Raw genomic sequence first — 25,367 nt, 5'->3', positions numbered from 1 at the left:
CTGCCTCACAGATTCCTGTGGGGAGGTCCCGATGGGACCTCAGAATGTGACTGTATTTGGAATCAGGGTCTTTCAATAGAGAATTAAGTTAAACAGAGGCCGGCAGAGGGGCCTAACCCAGTCCAACAGGCGTCCCTATAAGAGGAGGAAGCTTGGACTTACAGCGGGGCACGGTGACTCACACCTGCGATCCCAGCACTGTGGGAGGCAGAGGCAGGCGGATCACCTGAGGTCAGGAGTTTGAGACCAGCCTGGCCAACATAGTGAAGCCTCGTCTCTATTGAAAGTACAAAAATTAGCTGGGCGTGGTGGCAGGCACCTATGATCCCAGCTACTCGGGAGGCTGAGGCAGGAGAATTGCTTGAACCCAGGAGGCAGAGCTTGCAGTGAGCCGAGATCATGCCACTGCACTCCAGCCTGAGTGACAGAGCGAGACTCCATCAAACACAAAAAAAAAAAAAAAAAAGAAAGAAAGAAAAAGAAAAGAGAAAATAAAATAAAAGTTGGACTTAAAGAGCCACCAAGGGCGCGTGCACATGGGCAAGGCCACCCACGGAGGCGGCTGTCGGCAAAGACAAGGACACGGACCTGGAAGAAACCAAGCTCACTAACACCTTGGTCTCGACCTCCAGCCTCCAGAACGGCGTAGAAGCCGGTTTCTGCCGCCGACGCCCCTGTGCGTGGTGTGCTGTTCCGGCCGCCCTGACTCTTACGCCCCTGGTGGCTGCTGGCAATCTTGGCATTCCTCGGCTTGGGGCAGCATCGCTCCAGCCTCTGCCTCTGTCCTCAGAAAACTTTGGCATCCATGTACCCAGGGTGTCTTGGTGGCCCCAGCCCCAGCCCAAACCCCAGACCCGCTGCCCGCCGTCCGCAGGCACCTGGGTGGGCGGGGCGGTGCCACGGGCCACCATGCTCCAGGAAAGCTTGTTACTCGCTCTCATGGCACCTGCCGACCGATACAGCTGAACCCAGGGGAAGACGAGCTGGATGCTGAGCCCCGGGCCACAGCCACGCTCCCGCCGCCCTCCCTGCTCTGTCCACACAGGCTGGGTGGCCTGGGGACGTTCCAGATACTTGCTGGGCCTCTGTTTCCTCATTTCTTAAATGAAATGTGGGATCATTTCCAAGCTCCCTTCTCTGGTGCTTTAAGAAAAATGACCATGGCCAGCTGTGGTGGCTCACACCTGTAATCCCAGCACTTTGGGAGGCCAAAGCGGTGGATCACAAGGTCAGGACTTTGAAACCAGCCTGGCCAACATGGTGAAACCCCGCCTCTACTAAAAATACAAAACTTAGCCAGGCGTGGTGGTGGGTGCCTGTAATCCCAGCTACTCGGGAGGCTGAGGCAGGGAAACTGGTTGAACCCAGGAGGCGGAGGTTGCAGTGAGCTGAGATCAGCCACTGCACTCCAGCCTGGGCAACAGAGTGAGACTCTGTCTCAAAAAAAAAAAAAAGAAAGAAAGAAAAGATAAAAAAGAAAAGAAAAAAGAAAAGAAAAGAAAAACGAATGGCCGCAAGTTCCATGTCACTCTGTCCCTGCAGTGCTGGGGCCCTGGTCCTGTCCAGACCACCACTGGTCCCTGACTATGCCTGCCTTGTCTGCCTCACTGCTTAAACACCAGCACTTGCCACTCTGAGCCATGTGGCGCGCTGGCCACCCCGAGGCTACTGTGCTGTGAGGAAGGATGGCCACAGCAGGAGGCCACAGGAGGTACTGCCTGCTGGTCTTGCCCCAGCTGTGAGTCTCCAGACACTGGAGCAGAAACAAGACACCCCAGGTTCCCTGCCAGACTCGCAACCCCCAAGTGCATGACCCTCACACACACTGGCTGCTTCACAGTTTGGGGTTTGTGATCCATTGACAGGAGACAGAACACCTGTGAACTCAGCCTTCTGTGGCTCCCTTGGGCGTGGAGAACGGGGCAGCCACCCTGGAGACCACGGAGGAAGCAAAACAGGAACTTTAAAGGAAGTTGGGCCAAGGAGAGTGATGTGGCACATTACTGGGGAGAGCTGCGTTCTCCAGGTCCACCTGCTTTCTTCGTGTATTAATTCAGGATTTGCTGAGTGTCTATTTGCTGTGTGCTGTTTGGGCTCTGGGGCTGCAGCAGGAAATACGACAGACAGAAATGCAGCTGAGCTGACAGCGTCTTACATGACAGCACCCCTTGGTATTTACCCAGACAAATTGGAAACTTGTGTTCACACAAAAACCTGCACCCTGGTGTTAAAGCAGCTTGTTCACAATTGCCGATGCCGAAACACGGAAGCAACCAAGATGCCCTTCAGTGAGTGAAAAGAAGTGAGCTGCCAGGCCCTGAAAAGACGCAAAGGGGCCAGGCACGGTGGCTCATGCCTGTAATCCCTGCACTTTGGGAGGCTGAGGCGGGTGGATCACTTGAGGTCGTGAGTTCGAGACCAGCCTGGCCAACATGGAGAAACTCCGTCTCTACTAAAGAATACAAAAATTAACTGGGCGTGGTGGCAGGCACCTGTAATCCCAGCTACTAGGGAAGCTGAGGCAGGAGAATTGCTTGAACCCAGGAGGCAGAGGTTGCAGTGAGCCGAGATCATGCCATTGCACTCCAGGGTGGGCGATAATGTGAGACACCATCTAAAAAGAAAGAAAGAAAGAAAGAAAGAAAGAAAGAAAGAAAGAAAGAAAGAAAGAAAGAAAGAAAGAAAGAAAGAAAGAAAGAAAGAAAGAAAGAAAGAAAGAAAGAAAGAAAGAAAGAAAGAAAGAAAGAAAGAAAGAAAGAAAGAAAGAAAGAAAGAAAGAAAGAAAGAAAGAAAGAAAGAAAGAAAGAAAGAAAGAAAGAAAGAAAGAAAGAAAGAGAGAGAAAAGCACGAAAAGAAAAGAAAGAAAAGACATGGGCCGGGCGCGGTGGCTCACGCCTGTAATCCCAGCACTTTGGGAGGCCGAGATGGGCGGATCACGAGGTCAGGAGATCGAGACCATCCTGGCTAACACAGTGAAACCCCATCTCTACTAAAAAAATACAAAAAAACTAGCTGGGCGAGGTGGCAAGAGCCTGTAGTCCCAGGTACTCGGGAGGCTGAGGCAGGAGAATGGCGTAAACCCGGGAAGCGGAGCTTGCAGTGAGCTGAGATCCGGCCACTGTACTCCAGCCTGGGTGACAGAGCGAGACTCCATCTCAAAAAAAAAAAAAAAAAAAAGAAAAGAAAAGACATGGAGGGACCGTAAATGCACACTGCTGAGTGAAAGCAGCCTGTCTCTAAGGACTACACGCTGTAGGGGTCCGACTCTGACATCCAGGAAAGGGCAGAACTGTGCAGACAGCACAGAGATCAGCAATGCCAGGGGCTGGGGAGAGGGAGGGACGGAGGGACGTGGAGCAGCAGCACAGGGGACCTGGGGCAGTGAAACTGCTCTGTATGATACCACAGCGGTGGGCCTACGTCAGGATACATTCCTCCAACCACAGACTGCACAGCACCAGGTGGACCCCGAGGCCGTGTGGCCTGTGGGTGATGACGCTGCGTCCAGGGGGTCGCGGCTGTAACAAACGGCCGCTCTCGTGGGGATGCTGAGCCCCGGGGTGCAGGGGAACCCTCTGTACTTTCTGCTCAATTTTGCTGTGAACCTAAAGCTGCTTTAAAAAGTAAAATCTGTTTACACTTTGGAAGGCCGAGGTGGGCGGATCACGAGGTCAGGAGACCAAGACCATCCTGGCTAACACGGTGAAACCCCGTCTCTACTAAAAAATAAAAAAAAAATTAGCCGGGCATGGTGACGGGCACCTGTAGTCCCAGCTACTCGGGAGGCTGAGGCAGGAGAATGGCGTGAACCCGGGAGGCGGAGCTTGCAGTGAGCCGAGATCGCGCCACTGCACTCCAGCCTGGGCGACAGAGCGAGACTCCGTCTCAAAAAAAAAAAATAAAATAAAAATAAAAAATAAAATAAAATAAAATCTGTTTAAAAGAAAGAAGGGAAGGAAGGAAGGAAGGAAGGAAGGAAGGAAGGAAGGAGAGAGAGAGAGAGAGAGAGAGAGAGAGAGAGAGAAAGCTCATTGCCCTGGGGCTGACCTAGTGGGAGAGACAGGCAGTAAACAACATTTAGCACATCAGAGAGTGCCACCTGCCATTCAAGAAAATCAAAGCAGGGAGGGGGCTGAAAAGCAGGGAGGGGCTGTGGGGCTCGGGGGGCAGGCAGATCTCCACAAGGGGGTCCCAGAGGCAAGGGTCTGAGAGGCCCAGGGTGAGCCGTGGGCAGAGGGTGGGAGTGGAGTGGGCTGTTCCGGGCTGTGGCTGGGGCAGAGTGGCAGGAGGACCAGGAGCAGACAAGGGCTGAGACCCTCACTCAGAGCAGACCCCACGTCATACCCCTCCTGCAGCACATGCCTGAGAGACCCCCGGGCTTGTGGGTTTTGCTGAGTCATCCACAGCCTTCCTGGGGTTTCTGGGTGCCCCGGGAGCCTCAGATGCCTTGCTATGGACCCCAAGACCCCTTCCCCAGGGCCCAGCATCCAAACCCCCTGGGGCTGGAGAGAAGGGGCTTCCGGGAGGAGCTGAGTGAGCAGAGGGAAGACAGGAAGCAGGGCTGGAGGGCTGGAGCAGGTCCCTGGACACGGCGGGGCGGCCGGAAGGTGGGTGGAGGCAGGAGCCCTGCCTGCAGGGCCAGCTTCCCTGGGTGCTGGATGATAAACCTCATACCCACCTGCTGTGACAGCAGGAGGCGGCGCAGGGGCCCGGCATGGAACCCTCTGCCTTGAGCTGCCTGATGAGGGGTTTCAGCCCGATGGTCTCCTGCCCCCACCTCTGACTGCCCGATGGGGGGTTGCAGCCTGATGGTCTTCCCTGTCCCCACTTCTCCTCCACGACCTTCGGCTTCCTCCCAAGAAGACCCTACCCTCCCGGGCCGGCCAGGTTGGACCCCCTTAGATGGGTCAAGCCTGCAGGTGACAGCCAGGAAGGGGCTGGACCCTGGACCCACCCCCACGGCAAGCACCACAGACATGTGCTCCGAGCTCAGGTGACTGGAACGGCCAGGGAGGTCCCAGAGCCTCAGGGAAGTTCCTCCACCCACCCACAGGGACAGAACCGTTGCAATGACAGGCACAGTGCCGCCTCACCCTGGCTCCAACAGACCCGAGGATGACCTGGTCCCTCCAGATCCCCTCGGGGACAGTCGGAGCAGACCCAGGACAGCCCCAGGTGCCGCACGCACAGGTCCTGGGTAGGCGAGGGTTTCTGACAAGCTCCCAGGGTTGGGGATCGCGCTCTGAGAACCCGGACTCCCCGCCCCGAGCCCTCTCACTTTCCTCGGTGTCTGGAGTCGGAACTGAACACAAGCAGAGTGGGAGGGCGTTTTAGGCCAGGGCACCCAAAGGTGCCTTAAAAGAATCTGATGTTTAAAATGCTTCCAGTTCAGTGAAGCAGATTCTGCGTGATCCTCACGCCTGTGTTATATCCTCTAAGCTTGTCTGTTTCTGAAAACAGTGTCAATAGAAACCTAACTATTAAAAAGCAATGAGGCTGGGTACAGTGGCTCATGCCTGTCATCCCAGCACTTTGGGAGGCAGAATCGCTTCAGCCATGAGTTTGAGACCAGCCTGGGCAACATAATGAGGCCCAGTCTCTACAAAACATAAAAAATTAGCCAGGCATGGTGGCGGGCGCCTCCGGTCCCAGCTATTCCAGAGGCTGAGGCAGGAGATTTGCTTGAGCTCAGCGGGTGGAGGCTGCAGTGAGCCGAGGTCGCACCACTGCACTCCAGCCTGGGTGACCGAGCAAGACCCTGCCTCAGAATAAGTCAATAAATGATGGAAACAAACACACAGTTTCTTTGTTTTGGATACAGGCCAGTTCGTCTTCCAGTTCACCTCTGAGGTACAGCGGTAGCAGGACGAGCTGCAGACAAAACTCCTTAGACACGAGTTAAAGAAGGAAGGGGTTTATTCGGCCAGAGGCATCGGCAGGACGCCCGTCTCAAGAGCCGAGTTCCCCGGTGAGCAATTCCTGTCCCTTTTAAGTGCTCACAACTCTAAGGGGGTCTGCGTGAGAGGGTCATGATCAATTGAGCAAGCAGGGGGTACGTGCCTGGGGGCTGCATGATCGGAACAGAACAGGACGGGATTTTCACAGTGCTTTTCCATACAATGTCTGTAATCTACAGGCAACATAACCGATTAGGTCGGGGTCGACCTTTAACTACTAGGCCCAGCATGTGGCGCCGGGCTGTCTGCCTGTGGATTTCATTTCTGAAATGGATTCATTTCTGCCTTTTAGTTTTTACTTTTTCTTTCTTTGGAGGCAGAAATTGGGCATAGGATGATACGAGGGTGGTCTCCTCCCTGACAGTAACAGCTCTGTGATCGTCCATCACACTCGCGTTTGCACGGGAGGCACCACGGTTAGGGTCGTGCAGCCTCTTCAGGGACGAAGTCCACGTTTGGAGCAGGTCAGGCTGCATGACTCTTAACCCAAGACTCCCAGATCCTTCCGGTTCCTTCCAGGTGCCTGGAATATCCTTGGGCCTCTTGGCCAGACCTAGCTGGGTCTTCCGTGGCCCCAGGCCCCACTGCAGCCTGGAGTAGCCACTGGTGGGAGGCAGGGGCTGGGCCCTGCTTGCGGGAGGTGTCTATGATGCAGGAGGCGGCACCCCGGCTCTGGAGGGCAGGCAGCTGCCGCTCCCTATGCACCACGCGTCACACACGGAGAACCACACACCAGCCTCTTGGTATTTTCCTCATGTTGGATGCTGCTCGATGGCCCAGGTTTACCCAGTTCCCAGGCTTCGGGCTGAGAGCAGAATATTCCAGAATGTTCTAGAACATTGGTGGGTAGGCCAGGGCCATGCTCCCTCTTAAGCTGCCGCCAACACCCAGGCAGGACTGAGGGGAGGAGAGGAAGAGCAAGAGCAAGAAAAAGCCACACCTGGGCCCAGGGCAGGGGTTCCCTCATTCATTCCTTCTGCTGCACACACACCAACCCCCACCGGCAGAGCCGTGGCCTTGCGGACTCACCGGAGATGAGATGGGGGCCGGTCACCGGAGTGGGACCCGAGGACTAGACGCGGCCCCCACACAGGGGCAGCCACCTCCGCCTGAGTCAGAGGGAAACCGGGGCGGCACCGGCACACGGCAGCCCTCACCCCGCCTGGTCTCCTTACAGGGAAAGTGGCCTCTGGGCGGGGCTTCCCCCTTTGCAGCTGGGGTGCAGCAGCCCAGGACCCCGGGACCCCCAGGGAGGTTGGGACTTTCCCCTCTGGGAGCCTCGGTTTCCTGTTCTGCAGAATGGGCAGCCCTGATAGGTCTTGGTGCCTCCCGGCGCTGGGGAGGATCAGAGACCACGGTGGGCAGAGGGCTCTGTGCCCTGGAAGCTGGGTGGGTGGAGTCACAGCAGGCTCTCCGCCTCAGGGAGAGGACTGGCTTGGACCCAGCCTGAGTCCCAAATCCCACCCCAGGGCACCGCTGGTGACCTGGGAAATTGCTCAACCTCTCCAGTCCTGTCAGATGCTGAGTAGAGGCCACCAGGTCACCAGTGGCCCCGGCAAGTCCAGGGTGCTCAGGAAGCAGGGGCTAGGCTGTCCACTGCCCTGATGCTCAAATGCCGGTCTCCGTTCAGACTCCACCCTGCTGGGCCCAGCCCCATGCACTTCAGGACGGGAGGAGGATGCCAGTCAAGGGCACAGCGGGTCCTGCGGGACTGTGGCCTCCGACTGCCGTCAGTTCTGTCCCACACCCACTGCCCTCCTGGGGTGGCTGATGAGCTGGGGAAGGCCCTCCTGTCCAGGCAAAGGCCACCAAGCCTCCCAGGCCTTGGGGGCTGCCTCAGGGTCCCAAGCCTGCCCTGGGCGGCCGGGCCTGGAGACTCAGCCCGTCCTGCTCAGCCCGGGGAGACCGGCCGTGTCCTCTCTGTTCCCTGGGATGTGTGTGGGGCAGAGTCCCAGGGGAGTCCTGAGGGCGGGAGAGGCGGAATTCAGCCCAGAGAAGTTCCTGGTGTCATGTGGGGGACCCAGAGATGGGTGTGCCAAACTCCACCAGCCAGCCATCACCCACGACGCCCTGCGCCTTGTGCTGGAAACACAGCCCTTGGAGACAGGCAAGGTCCCCGCCGGGGGCTGCTTTCCTGTGGGTCCGAGGAAACCAACCCACAGCAACTGCAACCCAAGGTGCTTATGCTGTGATGGAGGCGTGCGGGGGTGTGGAGCCCAGGACAGGACAGGGCACTTCGTGAGGGCTCTGAGGGCTGGGTAGGAGCCCACCAGGTGAGGCAAGTTTCGATGAGAGGGCTGGGGAGGCCCAGAGATGAGGAAGCACCCCGGGGAGAAGTGGCTCTGATGTGGGATTGGGGCAGAGTCTGGAGGGGCCCCCAGTCACCTTCAGGGTCTGGCCTTGATCTTGAGGGAGGTGGGCAGCCACTGAAGGTTTAAGAGGGGGGCGGGGCGGCCACATCGAAACTGAAGCGGGTCTCTTGCCATGGGGGCGGGAGGAGGCTGTGGCTGACTCCAGGAGACGGCGGTGGGGCTGGGAGAGCCCTTCTCCCTTCCAAAGCACTTTTCCGGAGAGGGGCCGCATCTGCAGGGACGCCGACCTGAGCTCAGTTTAGGAAGAACTTTCTAGCAGCAACATGCCTGCCCCGGAGGCGGGCACGGCCAGATGGCGGTGTGGGGATTCCACTCTCCCCTGGGCTGGCCCCTTCACGGCCCAGGGACCTCACTGGGGTCACAGCTGCTCTTCTGTGCTTGCCCACCTTTGCGGGCACCAAGGAGAGTCCAAACGTGGACTGTTTTATTAAATTCTCTCCACACCCCCGTTCAGCCGACTCTGTTACCTTCTTACTTTACAGTTGAGGAAATGGGTCAAGACATTTGCCCAAGTGTACCCAGCACAGACAGGAAACGCTGAGTGTGAACCAGCCTGTGACTTCGGGACCCTCATGCGGCCCCGGCTGTCCCACCGGAGACTCCCGGAAGCTGAGGTGGTGAGCCGGGACGGGGGGACACCTTCGAGATAAGCTGGAACCGAAGTTCTTTCCTCAGAATTCAGGGGATCTGTGGACTTGGATCAGTTTCATCTGGCGTTGTGTCGAGTCTCTAACCAAAATTTAGCCTTTCCTTTAACCATGACCGTGGGCACCTCCCGGGGCGTCAGCCGTGCCTGTGCCGTTGACACCGACAGAACTGCCCCAGGGCCACTTCTGTGGGCTCCAAGCAGCCATGCCTTGGGAGGGTTCGGGCACCACGAAACACCCTCCTCCCCTTCCACTCACCGCCACGTCTCAGAATGCAGTTCCCACACCTCACCACTTTAAATCACGGCTGAATGAAAAGCACAGCGCTCACTACACCAGAATGTTCTAAGAGGGTGGTAACTGTATTTTGGTAAAATGGGTTTCCTTCATAATTCTGTGAACTTATTTATTTACTAGATGCCCAAGGAGTCCACACACCAGGAAGGTGAAGACCGATTCCAGTTCCATGCTCTCACTGGGGTGTCTCCGGCCCGCGCCTCGGCTCGGACTCCCCAGGCAGACCTGCTCTCTCTGGGGGTGGCAGGTGCACCCAGTAACTGCAGTCTCAGAGCCCTGGAATCCTGCATCACTTCGTACCAGGTTTCCCCAAATCACCCCAGCCCTCCGGCCGTGGCACCTTCTCCGTGGTTCTGGGTTTGCTCAGCCGTGCCCTGAGCCGGGGAGTGGCTGGGCGTCCAGCTCCGGGCCTCTTCGCCCGCACTGTCTTGAACACCCGGGGCAGGATTTTTCCTGCCTCCGCCCCCAGCCCCCACTCCCTCTGTGGCTCACCCCAACTGTCCACACCTTATTCAGGACCAGAAAGCCGGGGCAAGGCGTGGCCAGTCAGGTTCACCCACACATGTCACTGCTCAGCCTCCTCTGGGGCCGCCTTGCGACTTCCATTCCTCTCTCCAGGCTTTGTGAGTAGGGACGGCACCCTTGTGGGCCTCCTCCTCCTCTGTAAAGTGGGCTGGCACGAGACTTCCATAAAACCATATACCACTTATTCATTGATCCACCCATCCACCCACCCACCCCTCCACCCATCCATCCACCTGTCTATCCACCCTCCCATCCCCATCCACCCACCCACCCCTCCACCCATCCATCCACCCCTCCACCCTCCCATCCCCATCCACCCACCCACCCCTCCACCCATCCATCCACCCCTCCACCCTCCCATCCCCATCCACCCACCCACTCCTCCACCCATCCCCATCCACCCACCCTCCCATCCCCATCCACCCACCCATCCACCCACTCCTCCACCCATCCATCCACCTGTCTATCCACCCATCCACCCACTCATCCATCCACCCACCCACTCCTCCACCCATCCATCCACCCCTCCACCCTCCCATCCCCATCCACCCACCCACCCCTCCACCCATCCATCCACCCCTCCACCCTCCCATCCCCATCCACCCACCCACCCCTCCACCCATCCATCCACCCCTCCACCCTCCCATCCCCATCCACCCACCCACCCCTCCACCCATCCATCCACCCCTCCACCCTCCCATCCCCATCCACCCACCCACTCCTCCACCCATCCCCATCCACCCACCCTCCCATCCCCATCCACCCACCCATCCACCCATTCCTCCACCCATCCATCCACCTGTCTATCCACCCTCCCATCCCCATCCACCCACCCACCCCTCCACCCATCCATCCACCCCTCCACCCTCCCATCCCCATCCACCCACCCACCCCTCCACCCATCCATCCACCCCTCCACCCTCCCATCCCCATCCATCCACCCATCCCCATCCACCCACTCACCTATTCACCATGTATCCACCCATCCACCTACCCACCCATTCACCCATCCATTCACCTACCTACCCATTCACCAATCCACCCATCTATCCACCCATCCACCCACCCATCCATCCACCCATCCATTCACCTACCTACCCATTCACCAATCCACCCATCCACCCACCCATCCACCCACTCATCCATCCACCCATCCATCCACCCATTCACCCATCCACCTGTCTATCCACCCATCCATCCACTCATCCATCCACCCATCCATCCACTCATCCATCCACCCATCCATCCACTCATCCATCCACCCATCCACCTACCCACCCATTCACCAATCCACCCATCTATCCACCCATCCACCCACCCATCCATCCACCCATTCACCCATCCACCTGTCTATCCACCCATCCATCCACTCATCCATCCACCCATCCATCCACTCATCCATCCACCCATCCATTCATCCATCCACCCACCCACCCATTCACCCATCTATCCATCCATCCACCCACTCACCCATCTATCCACCCACCCACTCACCCATCTATCCACCCATCCACCCACACACCCATCCAACATTCATTCACCCAGTCATCCATCCACCTACCCACCCATTCACCCACCCCACCCGTTTACCCATTTATCCACTCATCCATCCACCCATTCACCCATCTATCCATCCACCCACCCATCCACACATCTGTCCATCCACCCACACATCCACCCACTCACCCATCTATCCATCCATCCATCCACTCATTCACTCATCCACCCACCCACCCATCCACCCATCCACCTACCCATCTACCCACCCATTCACTCATCCACCCATCCATTCATTCATTGATTAATCTATTCATTCATCAATCTATTCATTCATCTATTTATCCAGCAGTGAAGGGTGTGTGTGTTGGAGGGGGGTGGCGGGTTCCTACATGCTAGAAGAGAAGGCAAACATAAGACACCCTGACTGAAGAAAGACCTCCTCACCCACCCCCACATGGCATCATCTCCCCCAATGCCCCCACACCCTCCTCCAGTTCTCTGGCCATCCTGCAGATTCACCAAAGCCTGCCTTAGGGCCCCTCTGCCTACCCAGGGGCAGTTTCCCCAACTGCCCTCCAGGCCGCACATGCCAGGCCATGTTAATGGACCGTGTCTCCTGTAGTCCCAGAGAGCAGGACCAGGGGCTGTCTTGGACACCGACAGAACCCCAGTGGGCCCTAATAGGTCTTTTAGGAAGGAAGGAAAGGCCCCTTCTGCCCCGCGAGGCTGGGTGCTGGCTGCAGACAGCAGGAGTCTCTGGGAGAAGCCGAGCCCGCTCCTGCTGCCTCCACCTCTGCAGCCACTTCCTCCCCAGCCCCTTATCTCCCAGCCGCCCAGCTCTGAAAGCCACAGCCAACGTCTGCTTCCCCACAAGCACCAACTGCCCGGCCTGGGGGAGAGGAGGCGGGTAGTGGGGAGGTGGGGAGTGGTGCCCACACCCCAGGTGGCCGCCAAAGTGGGAGGCAGCTCCTGCCCCCAACTTGTGGACAACTTTCTTCTCTTCTCTTTCCAACCCCACCTCCATCAGACCCCCTGATTAGACACCAGGCAGGACAGGGCCAGGCGGGGAGCTCAGGGCCTCATTGCGAAAGTGGAAGTGTCCCATCTGCGGGGGGCGCAGGTGCAGGCCTCGAACATCTGCCTCAGGGCTGGGGGCGGGGCAGCCTGTCTCCTACCCCCGTGAGGGGAGTTACCACCCCCACCCAGGGTGCCATCCTGCTGCCTCATGGAGTGGGGGCTGCGCCCCCTGAGACCCTCAGTTCCCCGACTCTGAGACTCCCACTGCACATAGGTGGGGAACAGGCACTGACACAGACAAACACCAGCCATGTGACCACCGTGGCCCTGGCCCATGTGGCCGCCCAGCGCCTCTGCTGTCTCCACTCCCGGAAACGCTCTAGGAGCTGAGGCCGTTAGGATCATGCACCCTGCACAGATGAGGAAACCAAGGGGGTCAGGGCCCCCAGGACCCCGACTGCTAATCTCACCCTGAGCCAGAGTGCGGGGAACAGCAGGGGACGTGGGGACCCGATGATGGCACCAGGGGACTGGCCCCGGGCTTGCAGGGAGGTCCCTTCCAGCCTGAGTCCTGGGAGCAGAGCGGCCCACCACCCAGTGCAGGGGAGGCCCCGGGCGGGCCTTGCCTCTAGGAAGTTCCCCAGCAGTAACAAACACGCTCTGACCGTAAGCTGGACACACGCGCTGGCACGCAGCTTGTTGTCACCAACTCGAGAAGGACACCCGATTACCAGGACAGGGAGACCCGGGACACCTGGGGACCCTGCGGGAAAGGAGTCGGCTTTTACCCCTGCACGGCTTGAATTATTAACCGTGTGCGGGCGTGACCTAAAAATCAAATCAAATCAAATCAAAATAGCACAGATGCCCGTGAACCGGCCTTGGGTCTGCGGGTTCCACACCTCTGGCCTGTCTGAGGCCACGAAGCCTCCAGCCACGGTATCCAAAAAGTCGCCCACCAGGGCTGCAGGGCCGAAGGGCTACTGTCACCTCCCGGGAAGCTCGTCTTTCCTCTGACAGTTGTCAGGGCACTTTAGAAAGTGACTTTTTTTCCAGCATCTGGGATGTGACTCACTCTCAGCCCAATGGCTGCTAGAAAGGGGTCCTGGGACTCTCCCTGGGGTCTGAGTGGTCCCAAGAGGGCTCTGAGGTGGCTTCTGGAATTTCTCAGACTGGAGAAGCCACCCACCCCGACCCCCGCAAACTCCGGAGGCGGCCGCTGGGGCGCGGGGTGAGGGTCCTTCCAAGGCAGCCCCGGAGAGGCCGGGAGCCCCGCTGTCTCCACAGAGGGTCAGGAGCCCTGCGCACGAGGCCAGGCAGAGAGAGACAGTTTCCCCCCCAGCGAGCGGGAGGTACTTTAAGGACAGATCAGGGGCCCAAGAACCCCCAGCAGCTGGGGGAGCCAGGGCTGAGGGGAGGCCGGTCAGAGGCCCCATCTGGCTCGAGGGCACAGTCGACAGCCACAGGAACACGAGCAGGGTGGCCCCTGGAGTGGGGGCAAACTAAAAGGGGTGTTGGGGAAAGTCCCGCTGACTGAGGGCAAGCGGAGAGGGAGGAGACCCCCAAATACCCCAGACTGAAGAAAGCGCCAAGCCCTGGTGGGAAGGTGGGTGGGCGGAGTAGGCCGAGGGCTCTGGGCCAGGATGGAGCTGCCCTTAGGCCTGCAGACCTGCCCCGGAGCAAGGAACACACGCTGTAGGGCTCAGGGTGGGTGGGACATCACCAGAGCTGCCTGGGGAGGAGGAAGTTGTTGGAAGGTCAAACCGGAATGGCCCGAGGAAAGGCCGTGAAGGGCAGGGCCCCAGATGGTTCCTGTCGGGGAAGTGGGGGGCACAGCTGCAGGCCTCCGGCCCATTATCACAGGGACACAGCTGGCTGCCTCACCCGCAGGCTGCAGGGAGACCTTCCCCAGCCTGCAGCCCCAGGCCCGCCCCGCATCACATGAGCCTCACGGCTCCCACCCCCTCCCCAGGGCTGAGGACACCCGGTTGGCAGCCAGGAGGGCCTGGGCTTTCCAGCGGCAGAGGCCCAACTCCAGGACGCCCCAGCTGGCCCAGCCCCTCCTGTTTCCCTCAAGGCTGCAGGAGGTCGGGAAAGGCATTCCCGGAAGAGGCCTGTCCTGGGCCCCAGGTTGGCCCCTGACGGTGGCCCTCCTCATGCCGGCTTCGAGACTGAGGGACAGGGCAGCCGGTTCAGCCTCGGGATCCACCCGTGGCTCCATGTCCCAGCCGCACCCTGTGCTGGAGAGCGGCTTCCCGGCATCTGCTGCCTGCTCAGCACCCCGGGGTCCCAGGAAGGGCGGCCCAGGTAAGAGGCTCGGGGGGAAGGTGGTGGGGTGGGGGCAGAGGGCGGCAGCAGGTGCCGAGGCTGTGACTCCTTCGAGCTTCGCGGGGCTTTGTTGACAGCGCCGGCATGGGCGGCCGTGTTGACTCACCTCAGATATCAACAGGGCCACCCCTCAGGCAGGTCCTGCACAGCTGGGGCAGGTGGGCTGGTGAGGGCTTGGCAGGTGCCAGCCGGGTGCCCTGGCCCCACCCAGAGGCAGATGCTGGAGGCCGGGCTGCTCAGCCCTGTCTAGGAGGGTGGGCTGTGTTCTCCTGGGGGTGGGAGAGCTGCAGTCAGGAAGTGATTGGGGGGTCCTACAAAGAGAGCCCTCCTCCTCCTGGGATGCCCTCCAGGTGCGACGCCTCACAGCAGGTTGGATGAGGAAACTGAGGCCAGAGGGGAGGGCACCGGCCCAAGACCCCAGTGAGGAGGAAATGGACCCGACCCCAGGCCCCTGTCCAAGGAACGATTCCAGGCAGGGCAGTGGGGGTTTGCGGGGAACCTGGGCCTGCCTTCCTGGGGGCTTCGGGCTCTGGGGAGCGGTCCAGCAGGACGCCAGCTATTGCTGACACCCCCCGCCCAAGCCTGCAAAGTCCCAGGACAAGGTCTCCCAGACACTGGGGGCTGCAGCTGCAGGCTGGTGTCCCCGTCTCCCGGTGGCCCTCGTGCCCACACTCCCAGCAGCTGTCAGAACCTTCCGGAACCAGCAGTCTCCTGTCTCGCAGGGCTCTCACTGCGGCCGTCAGGTCCAGGGTCTGCCTGCACCCCTGACACTAACACACAGAACCCGGGACCCGGGGTGTCCCCGTCTCTGGAGACCACATTCCCTGAGCAGGTCCTGGTGGCGGCTGCCTGAGGCTGTTCCCACCTGTAGGTGCCCGTGGGACCCCAGAGCCGCCCCCTACGAGGGCCCCAGCCGTGAGCAGGAACATCCCAGACCCAGGTGCCTGGCATGCAAAAGCCGGACCTCACCACAGCTAGTGACACTGTGGGTTTCTCCCGACGGGGTGACTCAGAGCTGCCTTCAAGGCAGCACCAGCTCACTGGCCCTGGCATCTGCCATCCCATCCTCTCCCGGGCGGCCCTGTCTGTCCCCTGGCACGGAGTGGCCTTGGGCCAGGTGCTCCCTCCTTCTGGGCCTCAGTTTCCTCATGGATCAGACCCGTCCCACCAGCTCCCTGCGTGAGTTTCTCACCTGTGGGGAGAGAGACGGGCTCTGAGGTGCATGGAGAACAGCTGCTTTGTTAGGATGGGCGTGTCTACTGTGGAAGGATGGGGGCATCTACCGTGGAAGGAGGTTAGGGCCAGGAGGTGGCCTTGTGCCTGATTCGTGCGAGGGGCTGGTGGCTAGAGGCATGAAACAGAGGGCCAGGGTGGGCCTCTGACATGGTTGGAGGTGAGGAGCAGATGGCCAGGGTGGCCTCTGACATGGCTGGAGGTGAGGAGCGGACGGCCAGGGTGGCCTCTAACACAGAGTACACAGCCACTGTGCCCATCCCCAGGGAGCCCCTGCTTAGGGGCTTCAATGTGAGGAGGGAGCAGGGTCTCACTTGGGTGCGGGGTCCTGCACCTGGCTTCTAGGGCCTTCTGTCCCTGCAACCACCCAACCCTATTCCAGGGTGCCCATGGGACAGCCTTGGCCACATCAGGCAGCAGAGATACACGTGAATACCAGGGCTTGGAGCTTCTCATCCTGCACCCCAGGGGCCCCCAGGGGACAGATGTGGGGCCCTGTGATGCCGGAAAGCCTCAGCATCAAGCATCGCCCAGCTGGAGGAGCAGGGGTCATGGGGGCTGTGGGAACTGGGGGGATCCTGGACAGACCTGAGGGCCCCTCAGCCCCACTGTGTGGATCTCAGGCACACAGGCTTCCCAAGAGTCCCTAAAACCTTTGAGGCCTGAAAACAGGCTGATTGGCTTTAAACTCTGGGGAGAACAGTAATATTTTTAAGAGCTGAAGTAGAAGAACCTTCCTGTCTTTAGAGCAAAGGCTGACTGAACAGGGCTGTGTTGCCGCGTGTTTGGTGGCAGGCGGGGAGGCATCCGTGTGCTGCGCAGCAGATGGGAGGAACTCAACCTCTCGTCTCCTCTGACAGTGTCCAGGGGGCTGAGGTGTAAGCAATCAGAAGACGGCCACAGAGCACACGCCGCCATCTGGGGGCCAGGACCCCCTTCCCTGGGCTCTTTCACCAGCCCCCGCAGGCGGAGGGTCCAGATTCTCACTGACCCCTTGGCCCAGTGGTGCAGAAGGAACCCCTTAAGACAAGCGCTTGTGGTCCTGGGTTTATGACGCGCCCGCTGTGTGTGCTCAGAGCTGTGCAGGCTCTCACCGCCTTGTCTCCACAAACCCACTTTGTGAAAAAAGAGGCTGAGGTCACAGTGGTGACCTGACTGCCCCAGGAGAGAGGGATGGGAACCAGGTCACCTAAGGAGGGTGCCGGAGACAGAGACTTTGAAATCCACCTGGCGAGTATAGGCTGAGGCAGAGAAGGCTCAGTGCCATGTGCTGGGACCTCCATGGGGGAGAAACTGAGTCAGGCGGCCTGGTGTCACCATAGAGGGATGATATGGGATCTCGGGGAGGTGGTGAGCACCATCAGTGGAGGGGTCCAGGCAAAGGCGGGCGGGTGTTATGGGGACCGGGCAAGGTGGGCAGATGCTGTGGAGGCACCATCCGTGCAGGAAGCTTAAGCCCTGGCCGGAGCCCACCTGGCACAGGGGTCATGTCCAGAGCCTATGGTCAGCCTGAGCTCCCTCCACTGACCTTGCCCTTGGGGCTGGGCTGCGCCGCCATTCACTCTCCATCCTCCATCTCCTCAAATGGCCATCTGGGCCCAGCTGCCCTCTGGATGTTGTGGGTCTGGAACGTCCTAGGTCCGGAATGTTCTGGGTCTGGAATGTTCTGGTCTGGAATGTTCTGCATCTGGAATGTTCTGGGTCCGGAATATTCTGGGTTCGGAATGTTCTGGGTCCGGAATGTTCTGGGTTTAGAATGTTCTGGGTCCGGAATGTTCTGGGTTTGGAATGTTCTGGGTCTGGAATGCCTTCCCCCAGTGTTTCTATCTCCTGGGGCTGCAGTAAGGACAGGCTGCAAGCTGGGTGGGGACCCAGAATGACAGAGGCTTCTCTCACAGCGCCGTAGGCTGGAAGTTCAAAACTAAGGCGCCAGATGGCCGTGCTCCTCCGGGTCCTGCCTCCTCCAGGTCCTGCTGGCCCCAGGTGTTCCTGGTCTCTGCCCGCCACACCACAGCCTCTACCTCTGTCTTCCCAAGGCCTTCTTCCTCCCAAATCTTCCTCTGCCTCCTTCTTCTAAGGCCCAGCCCACCCCAGGCCACAGCTCCGGCCACTCACTCTGCACTCCAGGCAGTGGGACACAGGGAGGCGCCGGAGAGGCTGCAGGCAGCCCCCATTATGGGAGGTGCCCATTGAGGGGGTGCGGTGGGAGGGGGAGTGGACATGAGCAGCCAGGTGGTCTCAGCCCAATTCTTCCTTCAGCCGCAGGCCCCGTGTTTGCCGGGCTATGGAGCTGGCGGATCATGCAGAGCTTGGCCAGGGTGTCCGTGGGCTCCAGCCAGAGGCAGGGAGGTCAGTGTGCGCGTGACAAGACGTCTGAGGCCACAGACAGACAGACAGACGGGCAGCCCCAAGGGTGCCTGCAAAGGGGCCAGATAGTGGCCGTCGGACCTGCGTCTGTGAGCAACGTGCTGTCACCGCCGTTCTCCCACCTCCTGTTCTCCCTTTTGTTGACCACATAGTGTCGGGGGGCTCCATGTTGGGGAGCCAGCCCGGGGGTGCTGCTGTTACTGCCGTCACAGAAGAAGATACTGAGGTTCTGAGAGGCACACAGCAGGCTTCACTGACCCTGTGGGGCAGAGGCAGATGGGCTGGAGATGTGAGGATCTCGCTGCTGTGAAATCACACTGACCGTGGAGTCCAGCCCCAGGCTCGGAGGGAAGCTCGCCCTGGAACCACTGCTGGGTCAGTCATGGCAGGAAGCCAGCAGCACCGCGAGGGGACGGGGTGGCCAGTGCGTGGACAGCTCCATGAGGGAGGGTTTGCGAAGGCCGGACAGAGGCGGGAGACTGCAGAGCTCTGGGGACGGAGGGTGAAGAGGAATGGATGAGCCAGGAATAGAGAGAGAGGCGCCCACAGAGGTAGGAAGTCCTCAGGAGAGTGGATGGTGGGACAAAGCCCGACCTCCCCCAACTACCTCCCCACTGGACACTCCACTGGGGCAGAGCAGGGAGCAGGGGCTCTGGGTATGTCCTCATTGCCAGGTGCAGCCAGTTCTCCGGGCCCGGTCAGTGCACCTCCCTCTCTCCCCAGTAAGCATGGCACTGCTTCCCTAAGGCCTCAGTGGTTGCCGGAATGCTCCGCTCCTTCCCCATACCAGCCCATCCCCACACACAAGCACAGCAACCAGCCACGTCCTCCTGTCCAGCAGGAAGACCTCGAATCAGCACCTAGGAAGACAGGGACGGTGCCTAGGGTCAGGGTGCAATCTAGGCCAGCTTCCTGGAGGAAGTGGCCCCATGGGGGCGGCTCTGGGAGGCCATTCTTTAGGCAAAGATGACTTTCACTTCTCACCACATGTGGACTGAGAAGCAGTGCGTCCCGTTAACCTGCCTGGGCGCTGTGCAGGGGTTTTCCGGCACTTTCACTTCCGTGACTGCAGTTGACCAGGGAGGCGTGGGCAGGAAGAGCGGCCCCAGGGAGAGGCCGATTGGTCACAGCTGAGCCAGGACTCGCCGGCCAGTGCTCCTCCGAGGAGACGTCAGCCAGGGGCAGCTGGGGAGAAACAGGGAAAAGAGAGGCTTGTCTGAGCGCCGCCCACCCACCCTTTGAAGGAACTCCAGCCAGGAGCTGTGGACGGGATCACTCAGATTGACTGTGACAAAGCCAGAGGCCGACCTGTAGCAGGAGCCAATGAAGTTCTCAGCACTAAACCCCCAAGTCCACCCCCAGGACGGCTGCTCAGAGGCCTGTCGGGCAGTTGCCAGGACACAGGTCTGCAGCGGGGACCCCACCGAGGGGCTTCCTCTCCCAGCTCTGCCCACCCCAGGCCCCAGGCAGCGCTCTCAGGTGGGCGGAGAGTGGTTGTGTCACCATGTCATTTGAAAAATCAAGGCCAGGTGCAGTGACTCACGCCTGTCATCCCAGCATTTTGGGAGGCCGAGGCGGGGGGATCACTTGAGGTCAGGAGTTTGAGACCAGCCTGGCCAACATGGCAAAACCCTGTCTACTAAATATACAAAAATTAGCTGGGTGTGGTGGTGGGTGCCTGTAATCCCAGCTACTCAGGAGGCTGAGGTAGGAGAACCGCGTGAACCCGGGAGGCAGAGGTTGCAGTGAGCCAAGATTGCGACCCTGCACTCCAGCCTGGGCGACAGAGGGAAACTCCGTCTCAAAAAAAAAAGGGAAAATTGAGTTGATTTAAAACAAGTCAGCCACGTCACACCTGCGCACACCCACGGCCCAGCCCGCCCGCCCCGACCCCACTGTGTCCGCCTCCGGCACTCACAGCCCCGGCTGCCTGGCGGCTCCACAAGCCTCCCAAGCCAGTGCCTGTGCTGTGCCCTCGCCGAGAAGCCCCCTCCCCACGGGGCTCCTGCCTGGGGTTGCTCTCAGCGTCTTCTTAGCGAGGCCTCACTGCCCTCGGCCTCCTTCTCTCGGTGCTCCTCTCCTTCAGTCTCTCACCCCATGAGACAAACCAGCCGCCCCCTCAGGTACTACTCATCCCCCGGCCCCCAGCTGGCTGCACGAGGCAGGGGCTCTGGTGCCTGCTTGCAGCAGGGCCCTCAGCAGACGGTGCTGGCCCAGGAGGGTGCTCAGCCCAGGAAGGCGTGAGTCCATCCCATCTCCAGGTGAGGCTCGGCCTCCGCGCTCCTGGTCCTTGAGTTGTTACTTGGCTGTGTGCATCCTGCTGGTGCCGAGGCAGGGACTGGCATATCTGAGCTGCTCGCTGATTCCAGAGCCACCTTCACAGCCACTGTCCCAGCAGGAGCCAAGGCCCAGAGATGGGGTGACCGGCCCGGGGCTGCACAGCAAGCAGGGCCAGGCCCAGAGATGGGCCCTCCATTGGGTCTGGGGTCCTGACTGCCTGGTCAGCCTCAGGCCAGGCTCTAGCGCCCTGGGGTCAGGCCTCGGGATGGGCCTGGAGGGGCCGGAGCCTGCAGCAGGGAGCCCCGTGCGGCTGTTAGGGTGCCAGGCATCCAAGCCTCGAGACTGCAGGATCTAGCCTGGCCTGATCAGGGGAGCACCTCACTCAGCACTGGGTCTGGGTCAATCATCCCGTGACCCTGGGAGGCCCTATCCCCTTCTTGTCTCTGCCCCTAAGGTGGTAGCAAGTGATCCGGGCAAGAGGTCTGGGTCAGAGGACAGCCTGAGATCCAGGGAGCGTGGTGGAGAGAACAGAGTGGGACACTGATGGGAGGAAGGGTGAGAGCTCTGGCCTGGGGGATCGTCGTCTTGGAAACTACAGGAGACACCAGGGCTCTGCCTCCTTCTCCCTGAGCAGAGAAATAGCCCCCTCCTCTCCTGCCCCTATCCTGGGGCCCCTGCCACTGTGCCCTACCACATGGCTGAGTGAGGCCTGGGGTCCTGCTTGCCTGCCTGGGTTGGCATCAGAGGGGACCGTGCCGAGCCCCTCCCCAGGTGCAGACACTGCTCAGGGCTACTCCAAGGCGGGAGGTATTGCTGGGGCTGAGCTGTCCCTGACGGCAGACAGGGTATGGCGTCCCCTCAGACAGCACAGTTCTCTGTCTCGGACACAGCATTGGGGGTGCATGGGGACAGACTGAGGCCCCCTTCCCGAGCCAGTGTCCCGGACACAGAGCGGGGCCCACTCTGCTTGGATCTTGGAGAGCCTGCGATTCTTCCAGACCTGGTTGGAGGATCCAGCAGCAAGGACAGAGTGCAGTCAGTCAACAAAGCAGGTGAGGACCTGCAGGCCAGGAGGCAGCTCCACAGCAGCCCGGACAGCAGCCAGGACGCAGGGCCGGGCTCCACAGTTTTCCCAGGAACTCAGGCTCTGTGGCCCCGTAGGGGAGGGGCAGACGGATACACAATCCCGTTCCCAGCTTTCACCCAGCAACACTTCAAGGGCATCGCTGACCTCAGATGAGGACACAAATCAGAAAGGTCAAGAAATCAGCCTAGCTCACACAGCAGGGCGAGGGTGGGCCACGTCCTCCCAGGCTGTGCATCCTGCCAAGGACCCTCGCAGAGGAGAGCAGCTGAGGTCACATGTCAGGAGAGGGACCCCACTGCATGCCCTGCTCTGAGACAAGAGCCACGCCCTCAGCTGAGCCCCTCAGAACCCCCATCTCCATCACCTTGCTTCACTTGAGGAAGCCCCATGCAGGTGCTGCCTGACACCATGTTGCTGACCCCTGGATCAAGCACGTCCTGACACCCAACTGATCACACAGCAAGGCTGCCGGCTTGGGGCCACCGCCGCCACCTCCTGGAGTGAAATCCTGTCTCGGCCCAGGGCAGCTGCAGAGCAGCTGTTTTACTGGCAGCTTTTGGAGAGTGGGCCAACCCCTCCCCCAGGCCTGTCCCCCACTGACGTGAATTTCCGTCAGCTTTTCCAGGCACCCCCTTTGTGGAGACAAGGGCTCCTGGGGTGAGGGCTCCAAGCGTGGCTTTCTCCCTCGGAGGAGTGGGGCCAGAAGGCATGCCCTCCTGAGAAGACCTGGCAGAAGCTGCCAACAGCCACAGCCACTGGGGCTCACTCAGGGAGGCCCCTGCAGAAGGGGATGGGGTGAACCCACAGCTTTGCAGAAGGTCGGGGGCTTTGCCAAATTGCAGCCCGGCAGGCCATGCTCGCCCTAACTGGACCAGGTTCATGGTGCCCTCTAGCAGGGCCCACCAGGAGCCCCAGCACCTGCCCCTCACACCCCGGCATTGAAGCCTGACCTGCTGCCCTGAGCCTGCAAAATGGAGCCCCACGGGCGGTGCTGAGGTCTGTGCGACTTCGGGCCGGCCTCGTCCCCCTCTCCCTCAGCTCCCTGGTCTGTGAGGGGCAGTGGTTGGACCCGACCATGGCGGGAATGGAAACTGCTGTCCACCGGCCATGCCGACCCCAGCCTGTCTCCTATTTGTAAAACGGGGTGGCGGCGAGCCCCTCCTCGAGGCTGGGGTGGGATTTGGTAAGGAAAGACCCTATTCCTGCTGCTGCCTCCAAGAGGCCCCGCTTTTGTGACCCCTGCAGCTGGCCCTGCAGACACCAGGCCTACCACCCCTGCCAAGGCCAGGAGGCACCGGCCAGGAGGGAGCCCCGTAGAGAAGGAACTGGAGAATTTGCCCCACCCTGCGGGCTCCCGGAGCTTCCTCCTGCGCTCCCGAGTCCAGGTGCATTTTGAGTGTCTGGAAAGCCCCAACTTCACGGACCTGAAGGGGACAGAGTGGGGGAGGGGACCTTGCAGCTCTCCCTCCAGCCGTGCCCGCTGCAGCCCCTCACTCCAGATGGCAGTGACCCCGGCTGCATCCAGGCCAGGCTGTAGCTGAATCCCAGAGCCGGTGGAGCCAGCCTGACCCAGCTGACTGCTCATGAGAGATGGGGGGATTCCTGAAAACAGGGAACCCAGGCCGCACGCTGGGGCTGCGGCTGCTGAGGGCTTGCTCAGGCTGGGCTCCCAGATTTAGAGAACAGATTTCAGGCTCCGGCCCCCAATCTGTGTGAGGCCTGCAGCACTGCAGACCGTGGCGCTCAGAGGGGTTGTGGCCCACGGGGGTCACATGACACGTCCGGGGCCCTGCCACCCTGTCACTGCAAGTACCCGGTCAGCCCCCACCCGCTGACCGCACACCCCTCCATGTCAGGCGCAAAAGGTGCGGACATGAAAGACGCATCCCCGCTGGAGGGGCTCGGTGCAAACTGGACCCCGAAGCTTCTTGCCACTCATTTCCAAGGGCACCTGCAGTGGCGGGTGTTGTCCTGACATCCCCAGCCCGACAGACGGAGCGACAGGTGGGGGACGTATAGCTGTCTCAGCTGCTTCTGCCCCTCCGACACGGCAGCATGTTCTAGACCAAGGGTTGGGACCACGTGTTCTAAAAGGTCACCAGCAGGTGACAGAAGATGCCAGTCAGATCTGCCCTCGGCTGCTCTCGGCCCCCAGGGGCTTCTCCCACCCCAGGTCCTCCTGAGACACAGCTGAGGCTGGGCCTGGCTCTGTCCCCGCTGCCAAGAGCCGTGAGGCTTGTCCTGTGGCCCCTCAGCTGGGGCTTCCTCGTCTGCAGTGCAAGGGACCGTCCCCACCTGGGGGGCTCTCCGGGTGGCGGGTGGGAAGGGAGACGGCAGGCGGCCGCTTCCTGGCGAAACCGAAACTGCCAGGTGCTTCCCGCCCCTCCCTGCTGAGCCTCTCCCCAGGGCCAGAGACAGCTGGGACGGGCAGGCCTGCGGCCAGAGCCCCTGTGGTCCACCCCGACTCGGCCTCTCACCAGGGTGTGCCTCTCCGGGCCTGTTTCCTCCAGGTGGGCCCCAGGCATGGCGGGCGGTGTGGGGTGGTCCTCCTCAGAGCCCTGTGGTCACATGGTCCCAACTCCGTCACAGGACCCGTCGAACATACAGCATTTCAGTCATTTCGGTCACAGTGCAAAAAGAAGGATGCAGCGTGCCTTAATAATTTGCAAACTGAATACGTGTGAAAATGGTAACATTCCAGAGGTCACCGAGCGGCCTCTCCTCTTTCCCTTCCACTTCTTACCTCTGGCTGCAAGGGAGGGTGGGTGTCTCCACACCGCTCTCACGCCGACCCCCGCTGGACGCGCTGCTCCGGAGCCCTGGACGGGAAGGGACAGTGTGAGGGCTAAGCCGCAACAAGCCCCCAAGCAGTGTGTGCCTGACCCTCACCCCTGTGCTCTGTGGCTGATCTTTAAACCCCTGCAGAGGTCGCAGGAGCCGTGCAGGCAGCACGCCGTCCCCGTCCCCAGCCTGCTCCTTCCTTCCCTCTTCTTTGTAGAAAGGAATTCCTGTAGGTTCAGTGTCCTCAGCCCCGAAGGCCACCCCACCTGGGCGCGGTGAGATGGGATCAAGGGGTTGGGGGGACCTAGCTCAGATACTCAGCCACCCGCACCCCGCCACGGCCTCCTCATCTGTAAATGGCGCAATAGCAGCCCCTGTCTCCGGCACATCCATGAAAACTGAACAGGTGGACTCGTGGCAGCACTTAGGGCGTGGAAAGCCGTCCCAAGGCGTCCTGCCCTGTCCCCATCATTTCCAGGTACAGTGTGTCTCGCCCAGTTACAGAAAAGGCACCAAATTCTCCTTTTCCTTTGCAATTTTCTCTCTGGACACCTGCGAGGCTGACTGCATTGAGCGTGGCGCTGCCTCATGTTGGGGCCGAGTGGCACCTCAGGGTTTGGTGGGGGGAGGCACACACCAGCATGCTGTTCTCGGCTTCCCTATGGAGAGAGGTTGAGTACGTCAATTTCCCTCACTACAAACAACGCTTCAATCAAGGATCCTTTCCCTCGTCCCCTGGGGCCCACATGGTTTCTCCAAAGCAAGCACAAGACACTGGCCACAGGGACAGGAGTGTGATAGGAAGTTCTCATCCTGGGCTGCCGGAGTCCAGGGTGGGTGTGGGCCCTATCCCGGCTTCCTGGGGGGAATGAGGGCCTGGTCTCTGAGGGGCAGCAGTGCGCGTGCCGCGTCGGACTTTTGTCTGGATGGCTCTGCAAGCCAGGCAGGGCCAGCGTACGGGAGTCACTGGAGACCA

General features: G+C 60.4%; 1 protein-coding gene and 2 long non-coding RNA genes across 6 annotated transcripts in view; 2 read left to right on the top strand and 1 right to left on the bottom strand.

Annotated features, from left to right (window-relative positions):
• Window positions 1-5,663: 5,663 nt before the first annotated feature.
• LOC123570536 (uncharacterized) lies at window positions 5,664-9,524 on the top strand. The gene is made up of 3 exons (XR_006694795.2): window positions 5,664-5,968; window positions 8,812-8,946; window positions 9,394-9,524. It is a non-coding gene; the product is annotated as an uncharacterized lncRNA (long non-coding RNA).
• A 4,761-nt stretch (window positions 9,525-14,285) lies between these two features.
• Window positions 14,286-25,367, top strand: part of CBFA2T3 (CBFA2/RUNX1 partner transcriptional co-repressor 3) — a 101,538-nt gene continuing 90,456 nt past the window's right edge. For all 4 annotated transcript variants that reach the window (XR_012428732.1, XM_074026800.1, XM_045382607.3 and 1 more), the window contains exon 1: window positions 14,286-14,622. Coding sequence is in view for 2 of the 4 variants with exons in the window: in XM_045382607.3 (XP_045238542.2) it covers window positions 14,472-14,622 (151 nt within the window). In the remaining 2 variants the exon portion in view is untranslated. The remainder of the gene's footprint in view (window positions 14,623-25,367) is intronic.
• LOC141409249 (uncharacterized) lies at window positions 16,556-24,429 on the bottom strand. Its single transcript, XR_012428733.1, has 2 exons — window positions 24,088-24,429; window positions 16,556-19,428 (listed from the first exon to the last, which is right to left on the bottom strand). It is a non-coding gene; the product is annotated as an uncharacterized lncRNA (long non-coding RNA).

The sequence above is a fragment of the Macaca fascicularis genome, chromosome 20 (genome assembly GCF_037993035.2).
Source record: "Macaca fascicularis isolate 582-1 chromosome 20, T2T-MFA8v1.1".
In the NCBI taxonomy this organism is placed as follows: domain Eukaryota; kingdom Metazoa; phylum Chordata; class Mammalia; order Primates; family Cercopithecidae; genus Macaca; species Macaca fascicularis.
This window is presented reverse-complemented; position numbering and strand designations above follow the sequence as displayed.